This window comes from Dendrobates tinctorius, unplaced genomic scaffold (genome assembly GCF_039654945.1).
Source record: "Dendrobates tinctorius isolate UK_male_01 unplaced genomic scaffold, ASM3965494v1 ptg000161l, whole genome shotgun sequence".
NCBI lineage: Eukaryota > Metazoa > Chordata > Amphibia > Anura > Dendrobatidae > Dendrobates > Dendrobates tinctorius.
The window spans coordinates 1,925,019-1,943,705 of record NW_027361828.1 but is presented as its reverse complement, the minus strand read 5'-3'; the positions used below and the strand labels follow the sequence as shown (position 1 = coordinate 1,943,705).

General features: G+C 38.0%; 1 protein-coding gene across 4 annotated transcripts in view; it reads left to right on the top strand.

Moving 5' to 3' along the window:
* INPP4B (inositol polyphosphate-4-phosphatase type II B) overlaps nucleotides 1-17,467 on the top strand; it is a 1,297,521-nt gene extending 1,280,054 nt beyond the window's left edge. For 3 of the 4 annotated variants that reach the window (XM_073549777.1, XM_073549779.1, XM_073549780.1), the window contains one exon: nucleotides 9,818-16,121. In XM_073549777.1, coding sequence (XP_073405878.1) covers nucleotides 9,818-9,992 — 175 coding nt within the window. In that variant the 3' untranslated portion in view covers nucleotides 9,993-16,121. Of the gene's footprint in view, nucleotides 1-9,817; nucleotides 16,122-16,161 lie in introns of those variants that run through there. The other variant, XM_073549778.1, reaches the window with a different exon arrangement.
* Nucleotides 17,468-18,687: the final 1,220 nt, after the last annotated feature.

The following is an 18,687-nucleotide window of genomic DNA, read 5'->3' as shown; positions in this document are numbered from 1 at the left end:
TACTGTGTGAGGAGCGTACACCGCTGTATGGTGTGAAAAAATGCACGCTCAGTACCTCAGCAGGACAAAAAAAAAATTGGGATTGCTTTTAAAAAAGCAATTTGCAGAGCAGTGGGTAAACAGCAATGCAGCTGTCAGGAAGCCTTAGAAGGCAGCCTAACAACCAACACCGCTGATCCACCACAATATAGCCTCCCCTTGCACTGCACACACAGTGACTGGTGTGTTGTACAGGCAAAATCGCTAGCAGCAGAAGCAGTTTTTTTTCTTCTTCCCTGCCTAACGCTCTCCCTAAAGAATCAGCAGCAGCAACCTCTCCCTATGCTAAGATCGGCAGAAGTAAGATGGAGGTTGGTGTGTACGCCCTTTTATAACCCCTGTGACGCCCACCAAAGCAAGCCAATCACTTGCATGCCCTTCTGAAAGATGGTGGTGACCCCTGCCTATGTCATCACGTTGCCCACAGTGTCCGTGGATCCTGATTGGCTGAAAAAGAGCACAAAACAAACTTTTGAAACGCGACTTTGGTGCGTAAGTCGCCGACCTCGTGGCCGACCTCATCCTAGGGTCGGGTTTCGTTTCATGAAACCCGACTTTGCCAAAAGTCGGCGACTTTTGAAATTTTTCGACACGTTTCGCTCAACTCTACTTATTACGCCTTCTGAACTCCTGACGTTGCGCCCTAGACAAAACTCTATCACATTGCATAGGTTCAGACATTTGTTCAACAGGTGGCAACACCTCTTATGCAGTTTTGCGTTCGCGCAAACGCCGATCAACCTGAATGGCTAATGACATAGAATCGTCAAGACCAGAGGGAACAGGAAATCCCACCATAGTATCTTTTAACGTTTCTGACAAACCCTTCCGAAAGAGAGCTGCCAAGGCACCATCATTCCAAGTAGTAAGGACTGCCCACTTTCGGATTTTTTGACAGTACAACTCTGCAGAATCCTGACCCTGGCTCAATGCCAACAGGGCCTTTTCAGCCTGATCAATAGCATTAGGCTCATCATACAACAGCCCTAAGACTTGAAAAAATGCATTCACATTAGTTAGAATAGGATCATCAGGTTTCAAAGAAAACGCCCAATCCTGAGGATCGCCGCGCAGCAAAGAGATGACAATTTTAACCTGCTGCGCGGAGCTCCCTGATGAGTTAGGCTTCAAGGCAAAAAATAATTTACAATTATTCTTAAAGTTCAAAAATTTAGACCGATCCCCAAAAAACACATCAGGAGTGGGGATCTTTGGTTCAGCAACATGTGAATGAGCAAGATAGGCGGAAATTCCCCACACTTCAGCAGCGAGCTGCTCCACACGATCAGACAATTGCTTCATCTCCATTGAGAAGAAAAAAATTCCCCCTACGGCCTCAAAGACATAAAGGAAAAAATATACACTAAAGAAAAAAATAAAAATTCTGACACTTTTTTCTTTTCTTTTTTTTTTACAATTCTTTCCTGCTATTGAGTACCCTAGAATCTGCGGTATGGCTGGTGATTCTGTTATGAATGAGTCACCGAAGGAGGAAAAAACAAAAATACAAGCTAAGCCCAGGAAACCGGAGAGGTTGGTAGCTATCAGATTGCAGACCCCTGATCCTATTCACACAGCTAACAGTAGCCGTGGGGGGGTTCCTACGGTGCCCTAGACCCCTCGTACACAGCCGGAGAACTAAATAAGCCTAAAGAAAGAAAGGGGAAATCTAAACTGCCCCAGAGCAGACCCCAAAGAAATAGACAGACCCCAACATGTATTGTCGGTGAAAAGCAGATGAAAACACAAACACAGACAGAAAGACAGGTTGAGCAAACGATGGGGCCCAACTAACTAAATAGGAAAGGACAGAAAAGATGCTGGCTGCAATCCGCAAAAATACTGCCAAAATAATGTCCAACACGTCTGATAGAAAAAAGGCTCTGAAGTCACTAGACTTCAAAAACACTATATCAGCACTCAGGTATATTCTGAAGACTGAGCAAAAGATCAACTTGACCAGAGACAAAAATGGAGCTCAGCCTGTACCAACAAGGGCAGGCAGAACACAAACACTAAGTAAACAGACAATATCTCATGGAAAAATAAGAGAACAAATACTTAGCTTTCAGAAGAAAGGTACTGAACTGGTTTGCAAGAGCTCAGAGCAGAAAGGATCACAAGCACCCCAGTAGGGCGTCGGCTGCCTTATATCCACTCAGTGATTCCGGGTGTCCAATCAGGCTCCACCTGTTCAGATGACAGGTTCTTCCCAACCCAATCAATTTCACTACCTCTCTTCACCAGCAGAGGGAGTTCATCAGACATCAACGGTGAAGGGGAAAATGAACTCACAACAGAGCTGCTTATCACAGGAGGGGATGGAATTAGACTTGGGCTCACGTAGTGCTGTGTTCCAGAAATGATAAGCTGCTGGTGCTAAAACAATTATTGCAAGTAAACAACAGGACAATGCTTTATAGGAGAGGTATGACTGAAATCTATATTTTAACCCCTACCTCATGCTGACTTCAGGTTACATAGCAAAACCTGCTGACAGATTCCCTTTAAGTGTGTATGTTAGAAAAATTAGGTCATAAATGACCTAATCGTGTGTCCTGGTACTTACAACCCCTCTTCAATCATCTGTTATTTGCAGGAGAACTAGTTTGCAAGTGTTCACTATCCCTGAAGGTGCCACCCATATACATTGCCATACATGGTCCTCTAGTGTTGCTCCTAATACTTTAGCTGCTTTCCGACCCTAAAGTAGAACTACCCTAAAATAAATCCCAGCATTCCCAAATAGTTTTGCTTGAAAACTAGTTTATTAAAGCAGATATCCATTTACAGTGATTATTAAGATAGGTCATTAATATAGCATCAGTAGGGGGGCCAGTTCTCTGCACCCTGCTCCCTAATGTCTCCATACTGGAGGGCAATAGCCTCTTGTGGCTGTCCAACTGCTGCAAAATGATAGCTCCCAGTACAGTAGGCATGCTGGGAGATGGAGAACGCTGCTTTGTGGAGTGAATTATCAGTAAATGAGGATAGAGAAAATGAACGTTGCATATTATGCTAACTGGGCAGCAATTTTCTTAAATGTCCATGATGTCGACTAAGTTTCTTTGCTTGTATAAAAATATATTCCTTTTATCTGTCTTCCCAATCAAATCAAGCTCATTTCAGTTTTGAATGTATTAGCTTCTTTCTTTTTTTTTCCTTTAAATTAGCTACCCTTTCCCTGGAACACCAAGTTCTCTATTGATGTGCACTTGAAACTAGTTATAAAGCAGCCTAATGACTCTTCATAAATAAGCCTGTCTTCTAGCAGCGTTTAATAAAATGCTTCCTGTGTTCTGTGACAATTAAAGGGTTTAGGTTTGATTTGAATGCATAAGTTATTTGCTCTTGCAAGTCACGAAATGTCATAGTCTTGCACATATAATAATAAAAAAATCATTTGTTAGGTCTTGTAGGGGGAAATAATGATCTGTCCTGTGAACCTCAGCAGGGATGTAGATCGATATAATTATAAAGAAATGCTATGAATTACTGAGAAAACTGGATCAGCAGTTTCTGCTACCTGAACATAACAGAACAGTAGGGACAAGTATTGCTTTCAGCATGCTGATGTACTTGCACATCACACCATGAAGTAGCTGCCAAACAGGGAAACAGGTCAAATCCTGATTTTCCTCTTGTTAGTCATAACACTTTAATCCTCAGAGGACCATGTTCCAAAGCTATTGAGCACAAGACAGTAGATTGTCTGTCATGTCAACCTACTACATTCTGCCTGTTTATACAACTATGAGAACTCTTGATAGCATCCCACTCAGGGGCGGACATGTCATTGGTGCAACCTGTGCTGCCATGTAGGGGTCCGAGATTTAAGAGGACCCATTACTACCTCAAAAGCAGGAGGAATTGGGCATAATGATGAGATATTGGACTTTAATGGCCCATATATGGTTCTTGCACAGGGGTCTGTCCTGTGTCTGCCTGTGATCCCACGTCATATTCAGAAATCTGTAACACACTTTTCAGTCATCTAAGGTGTCTGGGTGTCCACAGAGCATTATGAATCAGTGCATAGCTTATTTATAGCTTTATTTGACATATTAGGCTACATGACTGTAAAGTCTGATGCTATAGATGGCTGCCGAGACGAAACAAATTGAAAACTGGTCTTGAGCTCCAAGGTCTTTCCTACACCAAACCAACACCATTTGAGTGAGGACTTGATCGGGTCTATGGCAGTGCAGGATTTAAAGAAGCTGTCCTTGATTTCATGCAGCTCAGCCTCCTCTTTTTTCCCTTCAGCCTACATCCTGATTCCTGGCTCTCATCCTACTTTGTATCCATCTGTGCTCTACTATACTGTAAATCCCATGATACATCTGTACAGCAGCACATTGCCAGCCAAGGCCAGTGCCATCTCTGTCTGCTAGGATGCCACTGCTAGGGTGACATCCTTCCTTCTCGATTTTCTTAATTAGGGTGATGTATTATAGTTATCCAGACAAGAGGCTGAACTGTGATTACCTACATTTTGACTGAGATAATGATCCCCTCCAGAGAACATAAAAGTTGTAATTTCCAACAGTGATCACTATGAGATCACATATCCTAACTGAAGAAAAGTATACCAGGAATTGCAGGATAGAAAGGAACAAGTAAATAATTCAATATTAACTGAATTGTGTATATTAGAGGACTAGTGACAGGATGAATTAAAAAAATAAATGTACTTTTGATATTTAAGAATTCTGGTAGATCTTTGATACTCCATATTATGAACAAGTCACAATTGTAGACCAATCAACGCTGTGTATGAAGTGTGATTGTCTTAGAGGCATTCGCAGAGAGATCCCAACCTGATTCCCATGCAAGTAAAATTTTAAGGCCATAGAAATGATTTCGGCAAATCAATATTATTGCCTAAGCATGTGACAGCCCTGTTTAATTAAAGCTCAGAGAAAGTTTTCCAATCCCAGTAACTACTAAAAATCTCATAATATTACCAATTGTGCTTATTCTTTTACTGCAAGTTTCAAACATTCTGTGTACATTATGAGTCTTTAACACCAACAAGCAATAATAAAATGTCTAAAATGTACTGATCTGTATAGGAGAAGTGACCAAAGCAATGCTCTTCTCTGATATCACTTCCTACTCCTCAGCTATTGGCTGAAGCTTCACCTCTCATACTTCCTGCTCTTCAACATAACATACAGACATTTTCTACTTTTCTGCAGTATTGAGAAACTATGGCGTACAGAGTGGTCTCAAACCTTGCATTTCATAGTCCAGAGCAAAATAATAAAGAAAATGTCCAAAATAATCATATTTGAGAGCTATATTGCCCAATAAACATCATATTATAGATAACTTGAAGTTGGAAAGAAACAGATCAAGGCTCATGAATATTATGTAGATGGCCATAAGCTCATTTTTTCAAATTGCTAATTTTTAATCAAGTCATTGAATGTTATTAAATACATTCTAGCAAAATCACCTATATTCATGTCTTTGTCTGGAAAGTACCATATCGAATTTTCTTTCCCTTTTTTTTTTAAACACAAAGGCAATGCCGCTATGCTGATGAAGTTCACGCTAGATCTCCAGTGTATCCAAAACTTTTACTTTTGTATCCAACTTGTGTTAGAAGGGGAATGACAAGCTGAATTGATTATCTTTTTAAATAGGCTCTAAATCTTCCATCTTAACATTTCATAGATCCCTTGACAGGCTATTTCCTCCCAAGTAAACCATGCAAAATGTGTGCCAGCTTCATGTGTAGCCGCCATAAGAAATTAAATGTAATATCTAACCAACCATTACCTGGTACTAAATTTCTCAGTAGAAGTGTGTGTTAAGAAGTCAAGGATAGTATATTATTCAACTGACAGAAGTGGTATAACCACGACTCCATTTGTTATTAATGAATGTAATCAGCATTGTATCCAGTCTATCAAAAAAACAAAGTTCCCGGTTTATTTTGTATGACTATTCAGTTTGTGTTTACTTCTATACACACGTTTCTGCATGACTGACTGTAAGCCATATTTTTAGTATTGCATATAAAAGTTTACATTGTAATTTGGCAATCATACACTTATAATAAGAATATGTTTATCTCTAAGTAAACCTACAACTAGCTCTTCTGCTTTCTGAGGTGTACAGTGGTCCAGTGCCCCCATTTTTGTTACTGGTAGTTGTCCCTTACTCCCCACCCTAGAGCAAAGAGAAAAAATACAGAACTTTTCTGTTCACATGAAGTAGATATTGATGTTATAAATCCTATGCAGTTGTATAGAACATATTTCTAAGATGATAAATTCCAGTTCTTAGATCACAAAAGTCGCCAATACATCATACCTGTCCTAATATGGACAATCCCAGATTGCAGAGTTGTTGTCTTACCACAATGCATACAGCAACAGATTTTCCATACTACTTCACATGTGCTCTGATGGTCAGCTGAGTGCTTTTGTTCCTTCATTTCAGTGATCAGTAAAAGTGCTGTGACCCAGACCTTCATCGATCAATGATTCTGACATGAGGCTTTTAGGGATTAAAAATTTAACTTCTCATTAAAGCACCAGTCCAGCATTTTTTTATTTTAGAGCTGTAATTGTACTACTGATCCATGTTCCTTGACTCTAATCTTATGCTTATCAGCTGCCGTCTTCAGCTCTTCCCGGCGCTGTTTTGGTCTCAAGACCTCTTGTTATTACTACAACATTCGTTTGACCGAATGTCAGTCGTAATAGTCATAACTAAGCTCTTAAAGTAAGTTTAGGAGAGCCAGAACGAGGCACTCATAGACATGTATTGAATTGTAACTTCCGGATTGCTCAAGCAAACACTGGAGTGATGTGGCAAGTCACATATTGCTGGTGACCGACCAGAGCGGCGCAAATAAAAGATGAAGGCAGCAGCTGGTAAGTATAAGACTAGGGGCAGGGAACTTAGAATAGTAGTAGCACTGCAGTGCTGCAATAAAAAAACACTGGAGTGGTTCTTTAAAGAGGATCTGTCATCCGATTTCACAATGCAGACTACATTCATTAATAAATTTCTTAGACCTGAAAAACCTACTTCAAAAATCCAGGTCTGGATAGTTGTGTAGTTGCATTATTTGAATTTATATTTTATGAGTTCCTCAAAAGAGGAATGGAGCTTATGAGTCCAAGTATTTTCATGCTCTACCCAAACAGCCTGACTGACAAGAGCAGCTTGTACTGAGCAGTGTGAGATTTCAGCAGGGAAGGAGGGACAGTGAGCAGCTGTTAATCAAGCCAGCTAGGCTGAGATTGAGCATACATTTTCAAAAAGGATTATATAGTCATTCTGATATAGATTTTCACAGTAACTATACCAGCTTGATCAGGTCATTGAGATCTATCCAATAATGTATGCAACTCGTAATGAAAAATCTAGTGACAGATCAGTATTACAGGAACATTACAATACAAAAAATAAGATCAAGTAATAAAGTACTATGAAAAATCAAGCTATAAACAATGGCAATGCATTAGAAGAAAGTTTATTTAAGAGATTGTATGAACAAAGGAAATAAATAATCTAATATTTGGGGATTATTCTATATGGTATCTATTAAAGATTGAATGCTAATATATACATATTCCCAAATAATAAGTGTCATACAGATTAAATGTTAATGTACACATTCTCTCTAATAATATATGCAGAAAGTACATTTTGTTTTGTATTTTGAAATGGAAAAATAAATAAGAAATGCCTTGACCCTAACGGGATTAGAATATTCAGTTCATTCACTAGCCTTTTGACTGGAGATAAAAATACAGTGGGGCAAAAAAGTATTTAGTCAGTCAGCAATAGTGTAAGTTCCACCACTTAAAAAGATGAGAGGCGTCTGTAATTTACATCATAGGTAGACCTCAACTATGGGAGACAAACTGAGAAAAAAAAATCCAGAAAATCACATTGTCTGTTTTTTTTTCCTTTTATTTGCATATTATGGTGGAAAATAAGTATTTGGTCAGAAACAAAATTTCATCTCAATACTTTGTGATATATCCTTTGTTGGCAATGACAGAGGTCAAACGTTTTCTGTAAGTCTTCACAAGGTTGCCACACACTGTTGTTGGTATGTTGGCCCATTCCTCCATGCAGATCTCCTCTAGAGCAGTGATGTTTTTGGCTTTTCGCTTGGCAACACGGACTTTCAACTCCCTCCAAAGGTTTTCTATAGGGTTGAGATCTGGAGACTGGCTAGGCCACTCCAGGACCTTGAAATGCTTCTTACGAAGCCACTCCTTCGTTGCCCTGGCGGTGTGCTTTGGATCATTGTCATGTTGAAAGACCCAGCCACGTTTCATCATCAATGCCCTTGCTGATGGAAGGAGGTTTGCACTCAAAATCTCACGATACATGGCCCCATTCATTCTTTCATGTACCCGGATCAGTCGTCCTGGCCCCTTTGCAGAGAAACAGCCCCAAAGCATGATGTTTCCACCACCATGCTTTACAGTAGGTATGGTGTTTGATGGATGCAACTCAGTATTCTTTTTCCTCCAAACACGACAAGTTGTGTTTCTACCAAACAGTTCCAGTTTGGTTTCATCAGACCATAGGACATTCTCCCAAAACTCCTCTGGATCATCCAAATGCTCTCTAGCAAACTTCAGACGGGCCCGGACATGTACAGGCTTAAGCAGTGGGACACGTCTGGCACTGCAGGATCTGAGTCCATGGTGGCGTAGTGTGTTACTTATGGTAGGCCTTGTTACATTGGTCCCAGCTCTCTGCAGTTCATTCACTAGGTCCCCCCGCATGGTTCTGGGATTTTTGCTCACCGTTCTTGTGATCATTCTGACCCCACGGGGTGGGATTTTGCGTGGAGCACCAGATCGAGGGAGATTATCAGTGGTCTTGTATGTCTTCCATTTTCTAATTATTGCTCCCACAGTTGATTTCTTCACTCCAAGCTGGTTGGCTATTGCAAATTTAGTCTTCCCAGCCTGGTGCAGGGCTACAATTTTGTTTCTGGTGTCCTTTGACAGCTCTTTGGTCTTCACCATAGTGGAGTTTGGAGTCAGACTGTTTGAGGGTGTGCACAGGTGTCTTTTTATACTGATAACAAGTTTAAACAGGTGCCATTACTACAGGTAATGAGTGGAGGAAAGAGGAGACTCTTAAAGAAGAAGTTACAGGTCTGTGAGAGCCAGAAATCTTGATTGCTTGTTTCTGACCAAATACTTATTTTCCACCATAATATGCAAATAAAAGGAAAAAAAAACAGACAATGTGATTTTCTGGATTTTTTTTTCTCAGTTTGTCTCCCATAGTTGAGGTCTACCTATGATGTAAATTACAGACGCCTCTCATCTTTTTAAGTGGTGGAACTTGCACTATTGCTGACTGACTAAATACTTTTTTGCCCCACTGTATATGCCTAAAAAGTTCTCACTGGTTAGGTCTAGGCCCTGAAACTACCTCTATTTGCTAACTAAGTAACCACTTGGGGTGTTATTTCTTGTTGAAATCATCAAGAGAAATCTGTATCTTAAGTCTTTCCTTTATTCTTTTTGTAACTTCTTTTTCCCTTCATTTTGTATCGCCATCTCTTCTATCAGTAGCATCCCTCTTTAAATGTCCCTCTGTCACTTATTCCTGGGTTATTAGCTTTTACTTTGTAATATAACCCTAATTATAACATACGTCTATGATAAACCAAATTATTTTAGCCCTTTGCATGTTTTTTGTTCTTTTTCTACTAGAATATGTATGTACTAACTTTCCTGTAATGCTGTTCTGTTTGTTCCTAACTTTTCCTGTCTAACAGCAGTCAAGCCCAGGGAATTCTGAATGAGTCGGATGATCCAGAGAAAGGCTGTGTAGCAGATAACAAGCCAACCTCTCGCCACTTCTACCCTGTTGCTCTGCTTCTTGTCAGCTCACACTTGTTGGTTGTGTGGCTAATCCTGAGTCTTGCGTTGCTATTAGCCAAATATCAATAATATGCACTTCTTCTTCTTCTTCTTCTGTTTCATTTACCAATCACAATGTCCTCAGTTTGTAAATTATATCTGCAGTTTTTGTATCTCAAAGTGTGTCCTTTGTAGCCTTGGCCATGTGTATTTTTCCATTAATTTGTCCATGTTACATTTAGTATTGTATTCAGAATACTTTGTGACATTTGTTGACCGACTGGAGGAAGAAAGTATAATTTATGTTCAACTGTCTCATTTAGATCATAGGGCTTATTATTTTTATGATTATTGGTTTGTTCTATTTTGTTTCACTTCAAAGTCTCATTCTTATAACAAATCTTGTACAATTTTTGCCACAAGTTTTTATTTTTCTGGCAAAGATCAATATACTGGGAATTAGCTTGTATACAAGGTTGATCAAAGTAGTATGTTTTCTCAACATAGCTACTTAGTATATATCTTTGTATCTCACTTTTTATTATATCATAATAGTATTTTGTACTCATGCAATTTGGTTTATTGTTTAACGGACACTTATGAAAATGTGTGTACAGGAAAAAGAAATATGATACACAGTAAGCCATGTGGGACTTTTCCAAATTCATGTAATTTTAGGCTGACTATATGGTCGAAGAGAGAATCCCAGTGGCTTCATTCTACAGAGCTGTATGTTGGAGATATTAATTCCCGAAGCAATGTCTCTAGGGAAACAAAAGCTTCATACTATGGCATCCAACACAGAAAGACTCAATTTTTATTAGTGTTTGTACAAAAATATTTTTCATTTTACCTCAATATCAATTTAAGGGCATAGGGGTTTTGTAGGGCCATATAAATGTATATGGGTGCACTATTACATCTCCATGCTAATCAAATTTTACACGGAACTGTTACAAATCACTCGCATGATTCCTAAATGCCCCTTTACATGGGCCAATAATTGTCAAGCAATCCTTCATAAGACCACTTGTTCTTGATCATTTTGTAAAAAGACAGGCAAACAGTTAAATAATGGGAAAAACACTTGGTCGCTGATTGGATCATTCATGGCGGCCATTAAATCATTGTAGTTGTCAGTACATTGCCCCAGATGAACAGATGTGCTGCTAACATTAGATGTGTTGTATGGGGACAGAAGAAATGTATTAACCATTGTTCTGTCCTTATACCGTTTTGAAGATCATGTGGACAAGGCAATAAATGCGAGCCGATCGACTTTTATATGTGAAATGGGCCATTATCCCAACAAAATGGTATGAGGCTATCAATCGAGGAACTCACCATCCATACACTCAAAAAGTAAGGAAAAAAACAGTCAACCTTTTCATTGGTGAACAACTGATTCTAAGCTTTAGATTTAAGAAACATGCACTTGGATCTAAAGATGGAATTTCCTATAGAAAGCAATTATGACGGGAGTATTAAAACAAAAGTACCTGGATCCTAAAGGAATGCAGATCAAAGGAAGAAATTATAGGCCCATTTATAATACTTACTAAAGAAACAATAAAAATATCATAAACTCCCTTTCAGCTTCTTCACAGGGACCACAATTTATTCTGCTTCTCTAGTTTGTAATAAATTGTCCTTGCTGTTCTTTGAGTGCATTGGTGGTAATTTCCCGAGGCGGCCTATACATATTAAACAGAACTCGCCAACTATCTAATGTACTTATATAACTCCACCCCAATCCCGATGCACATGACAAGGGAGGGAAGAATCGATCAACTGGATACTACTATGGCCGATCTTTTTGTTGCCAAAGGAGATAAGTTGCATTTGTGGATGGGAAGAATTAGAAGGAATGGTTATTAACTGATTAACCCTTTGTCCACTAGCTAGCAATAGTCTAAGGTCACCTATATAAAATACACTTGAAATCATTGTGGCAGTAAAATTGAAACGCATAAGATATTAACTGTTTCTTTACTTTGGAAACTCAAGGATTTAATGGGGCATTTGCTTTCTTCTAACAAATTTAGCATCAATTCATAGCTGTTCCTAGCTATATTGTAGCATTTTTACAGTTACCTGTACACATAATTCTATAGTGGTCCACATTACCTGCTTCAGTTTATGCTAACCTGTGTGGCGACAAGGCAGTATTCCACGTTCTCATTTCATCGTGGGACATCCACCCTGTGTTCTTCATCATAGTAGCTTGCCCTTTATAATTAATTTCATTAAAGCCTTGCATGTTTTATTATAGTACATTTCATTTCACAACAAGAATTTCATATGTATGCAAATAAAACCCAAGGAATCTAAAGTCACCAGGTGCTTAATTTTGAGAATATGCAAAATACAATACGGCTTCAGTAATATGTCCCATGTTTATTCACAACGAGGCCAGAGGTGATATATCAGCCTGTTTATTTAGAGAATTTTACTAGAATGCTATCAAATAATGGCCACGTCTAACCTTTTATTCATTGTATCAGAATATGTTACCCTAATGTCTCATACACAGGGCAAAGTGTGATGGTGTGGTGCCTGCGCATGGCACTCTACTCTTCCTGGAGGCATAAAAATGGTATTTTTCTCAATGAAATCAATTACACAAAGAATATGGGCTCCTAGACTTGTTTGGGTGCTGTGTTAGGAATTTATATAATACAGATCATAAATACACGTATGGCTCATATAATTTTTTGTTTAAAGGGAATCTGTCAGTAGAGTCGTCTTTCCTAAGCCATCCATATGGGCAAGCTGAATAAAATTATACCTTGATATAACTCATGCAGATCAGTGTCCGACCCATAAATCTTAACAGTTCACTTACATAGGAAAAATGTGGATTTCTCTGGAATGAGACATCAGATCGCAGATTCCAAGGTGCCATTTTATTCCGCTTCCTATGATCTACATGGCCATATAGATGGCTTATGAGAGATGATCCCACTGACAGATTCCTGTTAAAATACAGGTTACAAAGTATAGAATACATACATTGCCAACTAACTCACTGACTAGTGATTTGTTGTGCAGTAAAATTCATGAATATGATTATTGTACATAGATAGTCATGTATAAACTTAGAATTTCTTCAAATTTGCAAAGAAAGTAAGTTTATGGAAATTTATCAGTTATTGCTATGGGAAACCAAGGAAGTATGAACTACACTATAGAAAGAAAACAGACTAAAACCATATAATACCCTATATCCCTATATTTTTATGTGATTCTATAATATCACTACTTTTAATAGCTATTTTAGACAGCATGAAATATTAACTATTATTTTGTGATCGACCTTGTACTGCAGCTCACACTTAAGATCCATAAATCTTTTCAACATTGTCTTACTATTAATATAAAGAAAACCATGAAAACTATTGTTGCATTATAAAACTATTTCTTAATATAATGTGTAATGTAACATGAACTTAAGAAATTTTCTGACAAAGTGTAGGGGGGGCGTGAAGATTTCACTTTATAGTCCTATTTCACTTTCTTGAGACTGTCAGCATTACAAAAGCTAAGGTTGTGTTCAGACCTGCATTACACACCTGATGAACATCAATAACTTACAATAGGGTTCCTCAGGGTGATGTTGTGGTGTCCTTTGTTTTGACTGGAAAGATATATTGCATACAATACTGTTCCTATGACCAACCGAGTTGAGCCTCCTGTGCATAAGAAAAGAGTGCCATATAGAATAGCTAACAGTCTGCCGAGCTATGGTTCGACTGGTCGTTCTGCTGGCTGATATCTCTCTTGAGTTCACTCTGCCAGACTCCTTTTGGTGGCATTTTATCTTGCCAAGAACAAAACCATCTGCAGTCTGAAATTGGGCATGCCAGATCCTTATCTTTTCCAATATGAACTGTTGAGGGACAACTGGGAGGCCACCATACACATTAGACTGTCAGCTGAGCATGAAGATATCAGCAAGATATCAGCAGGTTTGGCCAACCATAGCCTAATGTGTTATAGGGTCTAATGTGTATAGGGTTATTGTTATGAAGGCTCACAGATGCAAACAATTCATATGTCTCAATGAGATGCCAAAAAAATTTTAAAGCCATCGGTCGTACTCTTTGAACAGTTTGAGCCTTAATGTAGTAAAGTAAATACAAAACCTTCTTGATATGTTATCTTTTATAGAAGAATAAAAGCTAAAATAAATTTTCCATGTGTTGTTCCAATTATGTATAGAGAACTGTAGTTCCAGACCGTCTAATTGATGCCAGGTTGCAAACATCTAGGTGTTCCCAATTTATCAATTATGTCACCTACTGAGTCATATCAATTCTCCGAGAGTTAGATAAAAATATTGTCTTTATAGAATCTATCAAGTATTAAAACTTTCGAAGGGTACACCAAGAAAGCAATTGTTCATCTCTACAGAAATTGGAGCCCACATGAAAATATATATTTCTATAGAACTGATTTCTCTTACAGCACAAAAAAAGTATCTGCCACCACAGAGTAAAGAACAATGCACCTTAAGAAAGTCATAAAGGGCTAAGCATTTTTCTTGTCCTTATCACTATAATTTCAAGTGTCTGCCTGAGACATTTCTTTTCTTATGGTTTCTGCTCATCAAGCTTACCGTAATTCTGCCTTGTTGCCATAATGTCTACTGTGTTTCACTTTTGTATGTTTTGTTTGCTTTTACTTGCCTTTCTCCTTTCAAGGCATCTGTGTAGGAAAGTGCAAACAATTTTTCTACTTTGTTAATATGCACTATTTCTTTGTAAAATATTTTTTTTAAGAAAAAAGAACAAAATGAACTAGATAAACTTAAAAATGTATTATAAATAATAGAAATAACAAACCGAATTATATCCAATAATGGTTGAAATTTTATCTGCAAATCTATATGGCCAGATTCAATAAATGCCTTATTCTTTTATGTGAGAAGTAAAGATTTAGACACTTAAGGCTAGATAGTTTTGATTCTCAATATTTTTTGATACTGTATAAAGATTGGTGACAAAGATATAGCTGAGCGTGCTTGATGACAAGGTGCAATACCCAAACCACTAAAAAGATTAAAGTCATAATTTTATCAGAATTACTACAAATGATAAGAAAAACTACTTGTCATAAATTAATTATAATGGACTTGACCAGCACCACAAAAATATCACAGCTTAGGCCTCTTTCGCACTTCAGTTGTTTGACGTCAGTCAAAATCCGCCATTTTTCCCATAGACTTGCATTAGCGGCGGATTATGACGGATGGTCATCCATTGCATCTGTTTTTTGACGGATCCGTTTGAATTTTAGCGTCCGCCGTCTGGAGTAGACGGACAAAATGTTTTTTCCAGCGGCGAACCCGCTATTTTAAACATCGCGTGCCCGGAAGATTTTCTTTTCATGCATTTTAACCCTAAACGCCGTTCTGGCAGCGGCAAGAAAAAATCTCTCTCTCTCTCTCCAGACCTCTGTTCCTTTAAATTTCATGCACTTAGCGGCTGCAGCGGATCCATCCAAAAAAAACGAATCCTGTGCATCCGTTTTGTGCACAGCAGAAACGGATCCGTTTTTTCACAGCTTGACGGTTTGCAACTGACATCAAACAACTGAAGTGTGAAACAGGCCTTAGACAGGCAATTATTTGGTAGCTTAGACAGACTAGGGAATGAAGTACATGTAGAAAAATAATATTGTTCATCTTTCTACATTCTTCACTTGTATCATCAAAATGAACAGCTTTCTCCTACATGTTGTTAGCATGCCTAAAAGAATCTGTCACCAAATTAATGATGAATAATTTGCGGTACCACTTACGACCACTACACAATGTCTGGCACTGTGCCACTTCTGATACGCTGCAGGACCTTCAGTCAGCTGATCAGTGAAGGTGCCAGGAGTTGGACCCCCACCATTTAGACATTGATGAACTATCTTGAGAGGATATAAATATTAAAGTCCTAGAAAACTCATTTAAGCAAAGTTTGACATGAATATCAAGAGTATGGGGTTGCTTGGTTTTCTGTAGATTACTAGACATTGAGTCCAAAAGTGGTTCAATTGATTAAGTGCAAGTATGAGTATTTCTGAGGGCATTTTTTACATGTATCTGGCCTTTGGATTTAAATATGTAAGATGCATCATCACTTGTGAAAAAATGTATAGTTGAAACCTTGTTATTTTTATTCAAAGAGTGCGACACTGCAATGAATAAATAAAACCTATTTCTGTACATCCTGTCTCATGAAGTTGTGCTTTCTTTTCCTCTTCCCAGAGAAGGATGCCGCATAGAGAATGTGATGAAGAATATCAAATGCAGAAAGTATGCTTTCAACATGATACAGCTCCTGACATTCCCAAAGTACTACAGACCTCCAGAGGGGACATACGGAAAAGTTAACAATTAAAAGATCTTATTTGTAGATCGTATCACAGAAATGCACGGCCTGGACTAGTTAACGTAATAACAAAGAGTAGCATTCCTCAAATATAATCTAAGGATTTTAGGATTTAAGGGAAATGTTAAAAACCCACTTTCTACGCCGAACCAAACAGAATGGTGCTCTATTAAGATTCTCATGTGTAAAAAACACAACTTAAGAAATTAATACTTTAATATACAGATGCCAGTATTGAAACAAATGAATCTTAACAACTTCCAAAGTATATTTTGTTGTGTTTAATATAAAAGGCAAGGATATAAGTCAGACATTACTTTTCAAGACTACCTTCTCCTTGAGGAACCTCAACTTCCTTAACATGTTCTCAATGGACCTCAACCGTCAAGTTGTCCTTTGAATGTATTTAGTATGTCTAGAGTGTTGTGGTAGGACACAATGACCAAATGAGACAAAATAATATTTAAAGTGTACATAATTATATGCTATTTATTTGTAAATGTATTTGAGACCTGAACCATGATCTCGCTTGACTTTTTGGTCATCAGATGAAGGCATTCTCATGCATAGCACTCATTGCTTTATGACTCGATGTTGTGTCAAATGAGTGACAACCTAAATTTAAACATAAAGACTTGGCTGTATGAAGGTTTGTAATGGGATATGTGCATTTATGCTGACACTGGCACATGCCTGCATAGTCAATAACTTTACATTTGTTACCAAAAATGTTAAAATGCATTGACGTTTGTGTCTTTTTTAATGTATGTTAGAGTTGATGTGTTAAATCTAGTGAATTTTTTAGTACTTTTATACACAATAGCTAGCTGGTTTATAACTGATGGATATGAAAGTTACTCCTGCTGGTATTTGGAGTTATCTTCACCACTTTTCACATCTTGGCTGTGGTTTTTCATATAGTTTGTTTCTAGCCAATTAGATTTTTTTTGATTTGTCGATAATAGTACTTGTATTTAGTAGTGGTTTATCTTTCATATCATTCGTTTATGTTCATGCACACATTACTTTCATGTCATAATTAAAGTGAATGTATTATTCTGTGTTTGAGTGTTCTGAATTTTGGCCATCTTCATTTGTGTTGTGTTTTCCATATAGCCGTTGTTCACTGCACATCATGTGTATGGTTTTTCTATTTTAATTTAAATAAATATTTTTTCTGTTTTTGTTAGTTTCTTTCTTTGTTATTATTACATCAATCTAAAGAACATGTCATATATAGCATAACTATTTTCATATGAAAACCATCTTTTTCATCATATACATTAGACTTTTACCATGCATGAGATCTGACTGTCTTACCTAACAAAATGAGGTGTTTTTTTGTATTGCCCAAAGCATGAACATTGTCTGATGCTTCAGCCTTAATAGTTTCTTTTCTGAATAACTTCTAATATATTATATATCTACTGGCGCGCCATTGTTTTACATAGAATCCCTTTACATAGACATAGAGTTTGCCTTTAACAACCACTATGTAGAAGCTCAAATACTCATTGGGATATGCCATCATTTAATGATCTCTCCCAAATGAGAGATGATGTCTCCCAAATGCTCACTAATACGGACCCTAAGTTGTCTTTTTGTTTTCCCTACATAATTCATGGGGCATGAACATGTATGCTTATAGCCAGCTCCAGCAATTTTACAATTCGTAAACTGCCTCATTAGGTCCTCACAGTTGAAGCACTTGTAAAGGTTTGCCCTGCTCCAATGTAATGGCAGAAACTGCAGGAGCCACTCCTATAAGTGCCATTCAAACCTCGATCAAGCAATGTACCCACAGTTTCGGGGCAGAAAAATGGCTGTGGAACAGGGATCCTTCAGCACTTTACCCCTCCTAAATTTAGCTGATGGTGTATGTCAAATAGAGTTTCTGATGTCAGGATCATCTTTTAAAATACAGCAATATCGCCTTAAGATATGATGACCATGTGGACCAGGTGAAGTATATGTCCCCATAACATGAGTAAGTGACTCATTTGTTGTTCGAGGTTTGGGTATCAATAGAGTTGTCCTGTCTTCTGAGCATGCATGATGGTAAGCTGTGTCTATGACTGTTCGCGGAGTAACCCCTTTCATGAAACCTCCGTTTTAGATCTCTACTTTAAACATGGAAGTCCCCCAGACTAGAACAGTTCCTTCATAGTCTAAGGAACTGTACTTTAGGGGTGCTTTTTTTCAAAACGTTCGGGTGGTGACTGTCACTGCAATGGATTATTTGTGGCCATTGGTTTCCTAAAGATAGATGTACCAAGGGAACCATCATCACCCTTCATGACCAGAACATCCAGGAAAGGGAGCTTGTACTCCCAACTTCATATCTGAAAGAAAGATCAATGGAGTTCAGATGTAACACAAAGGAGTCAAGTGATCCTTTAATT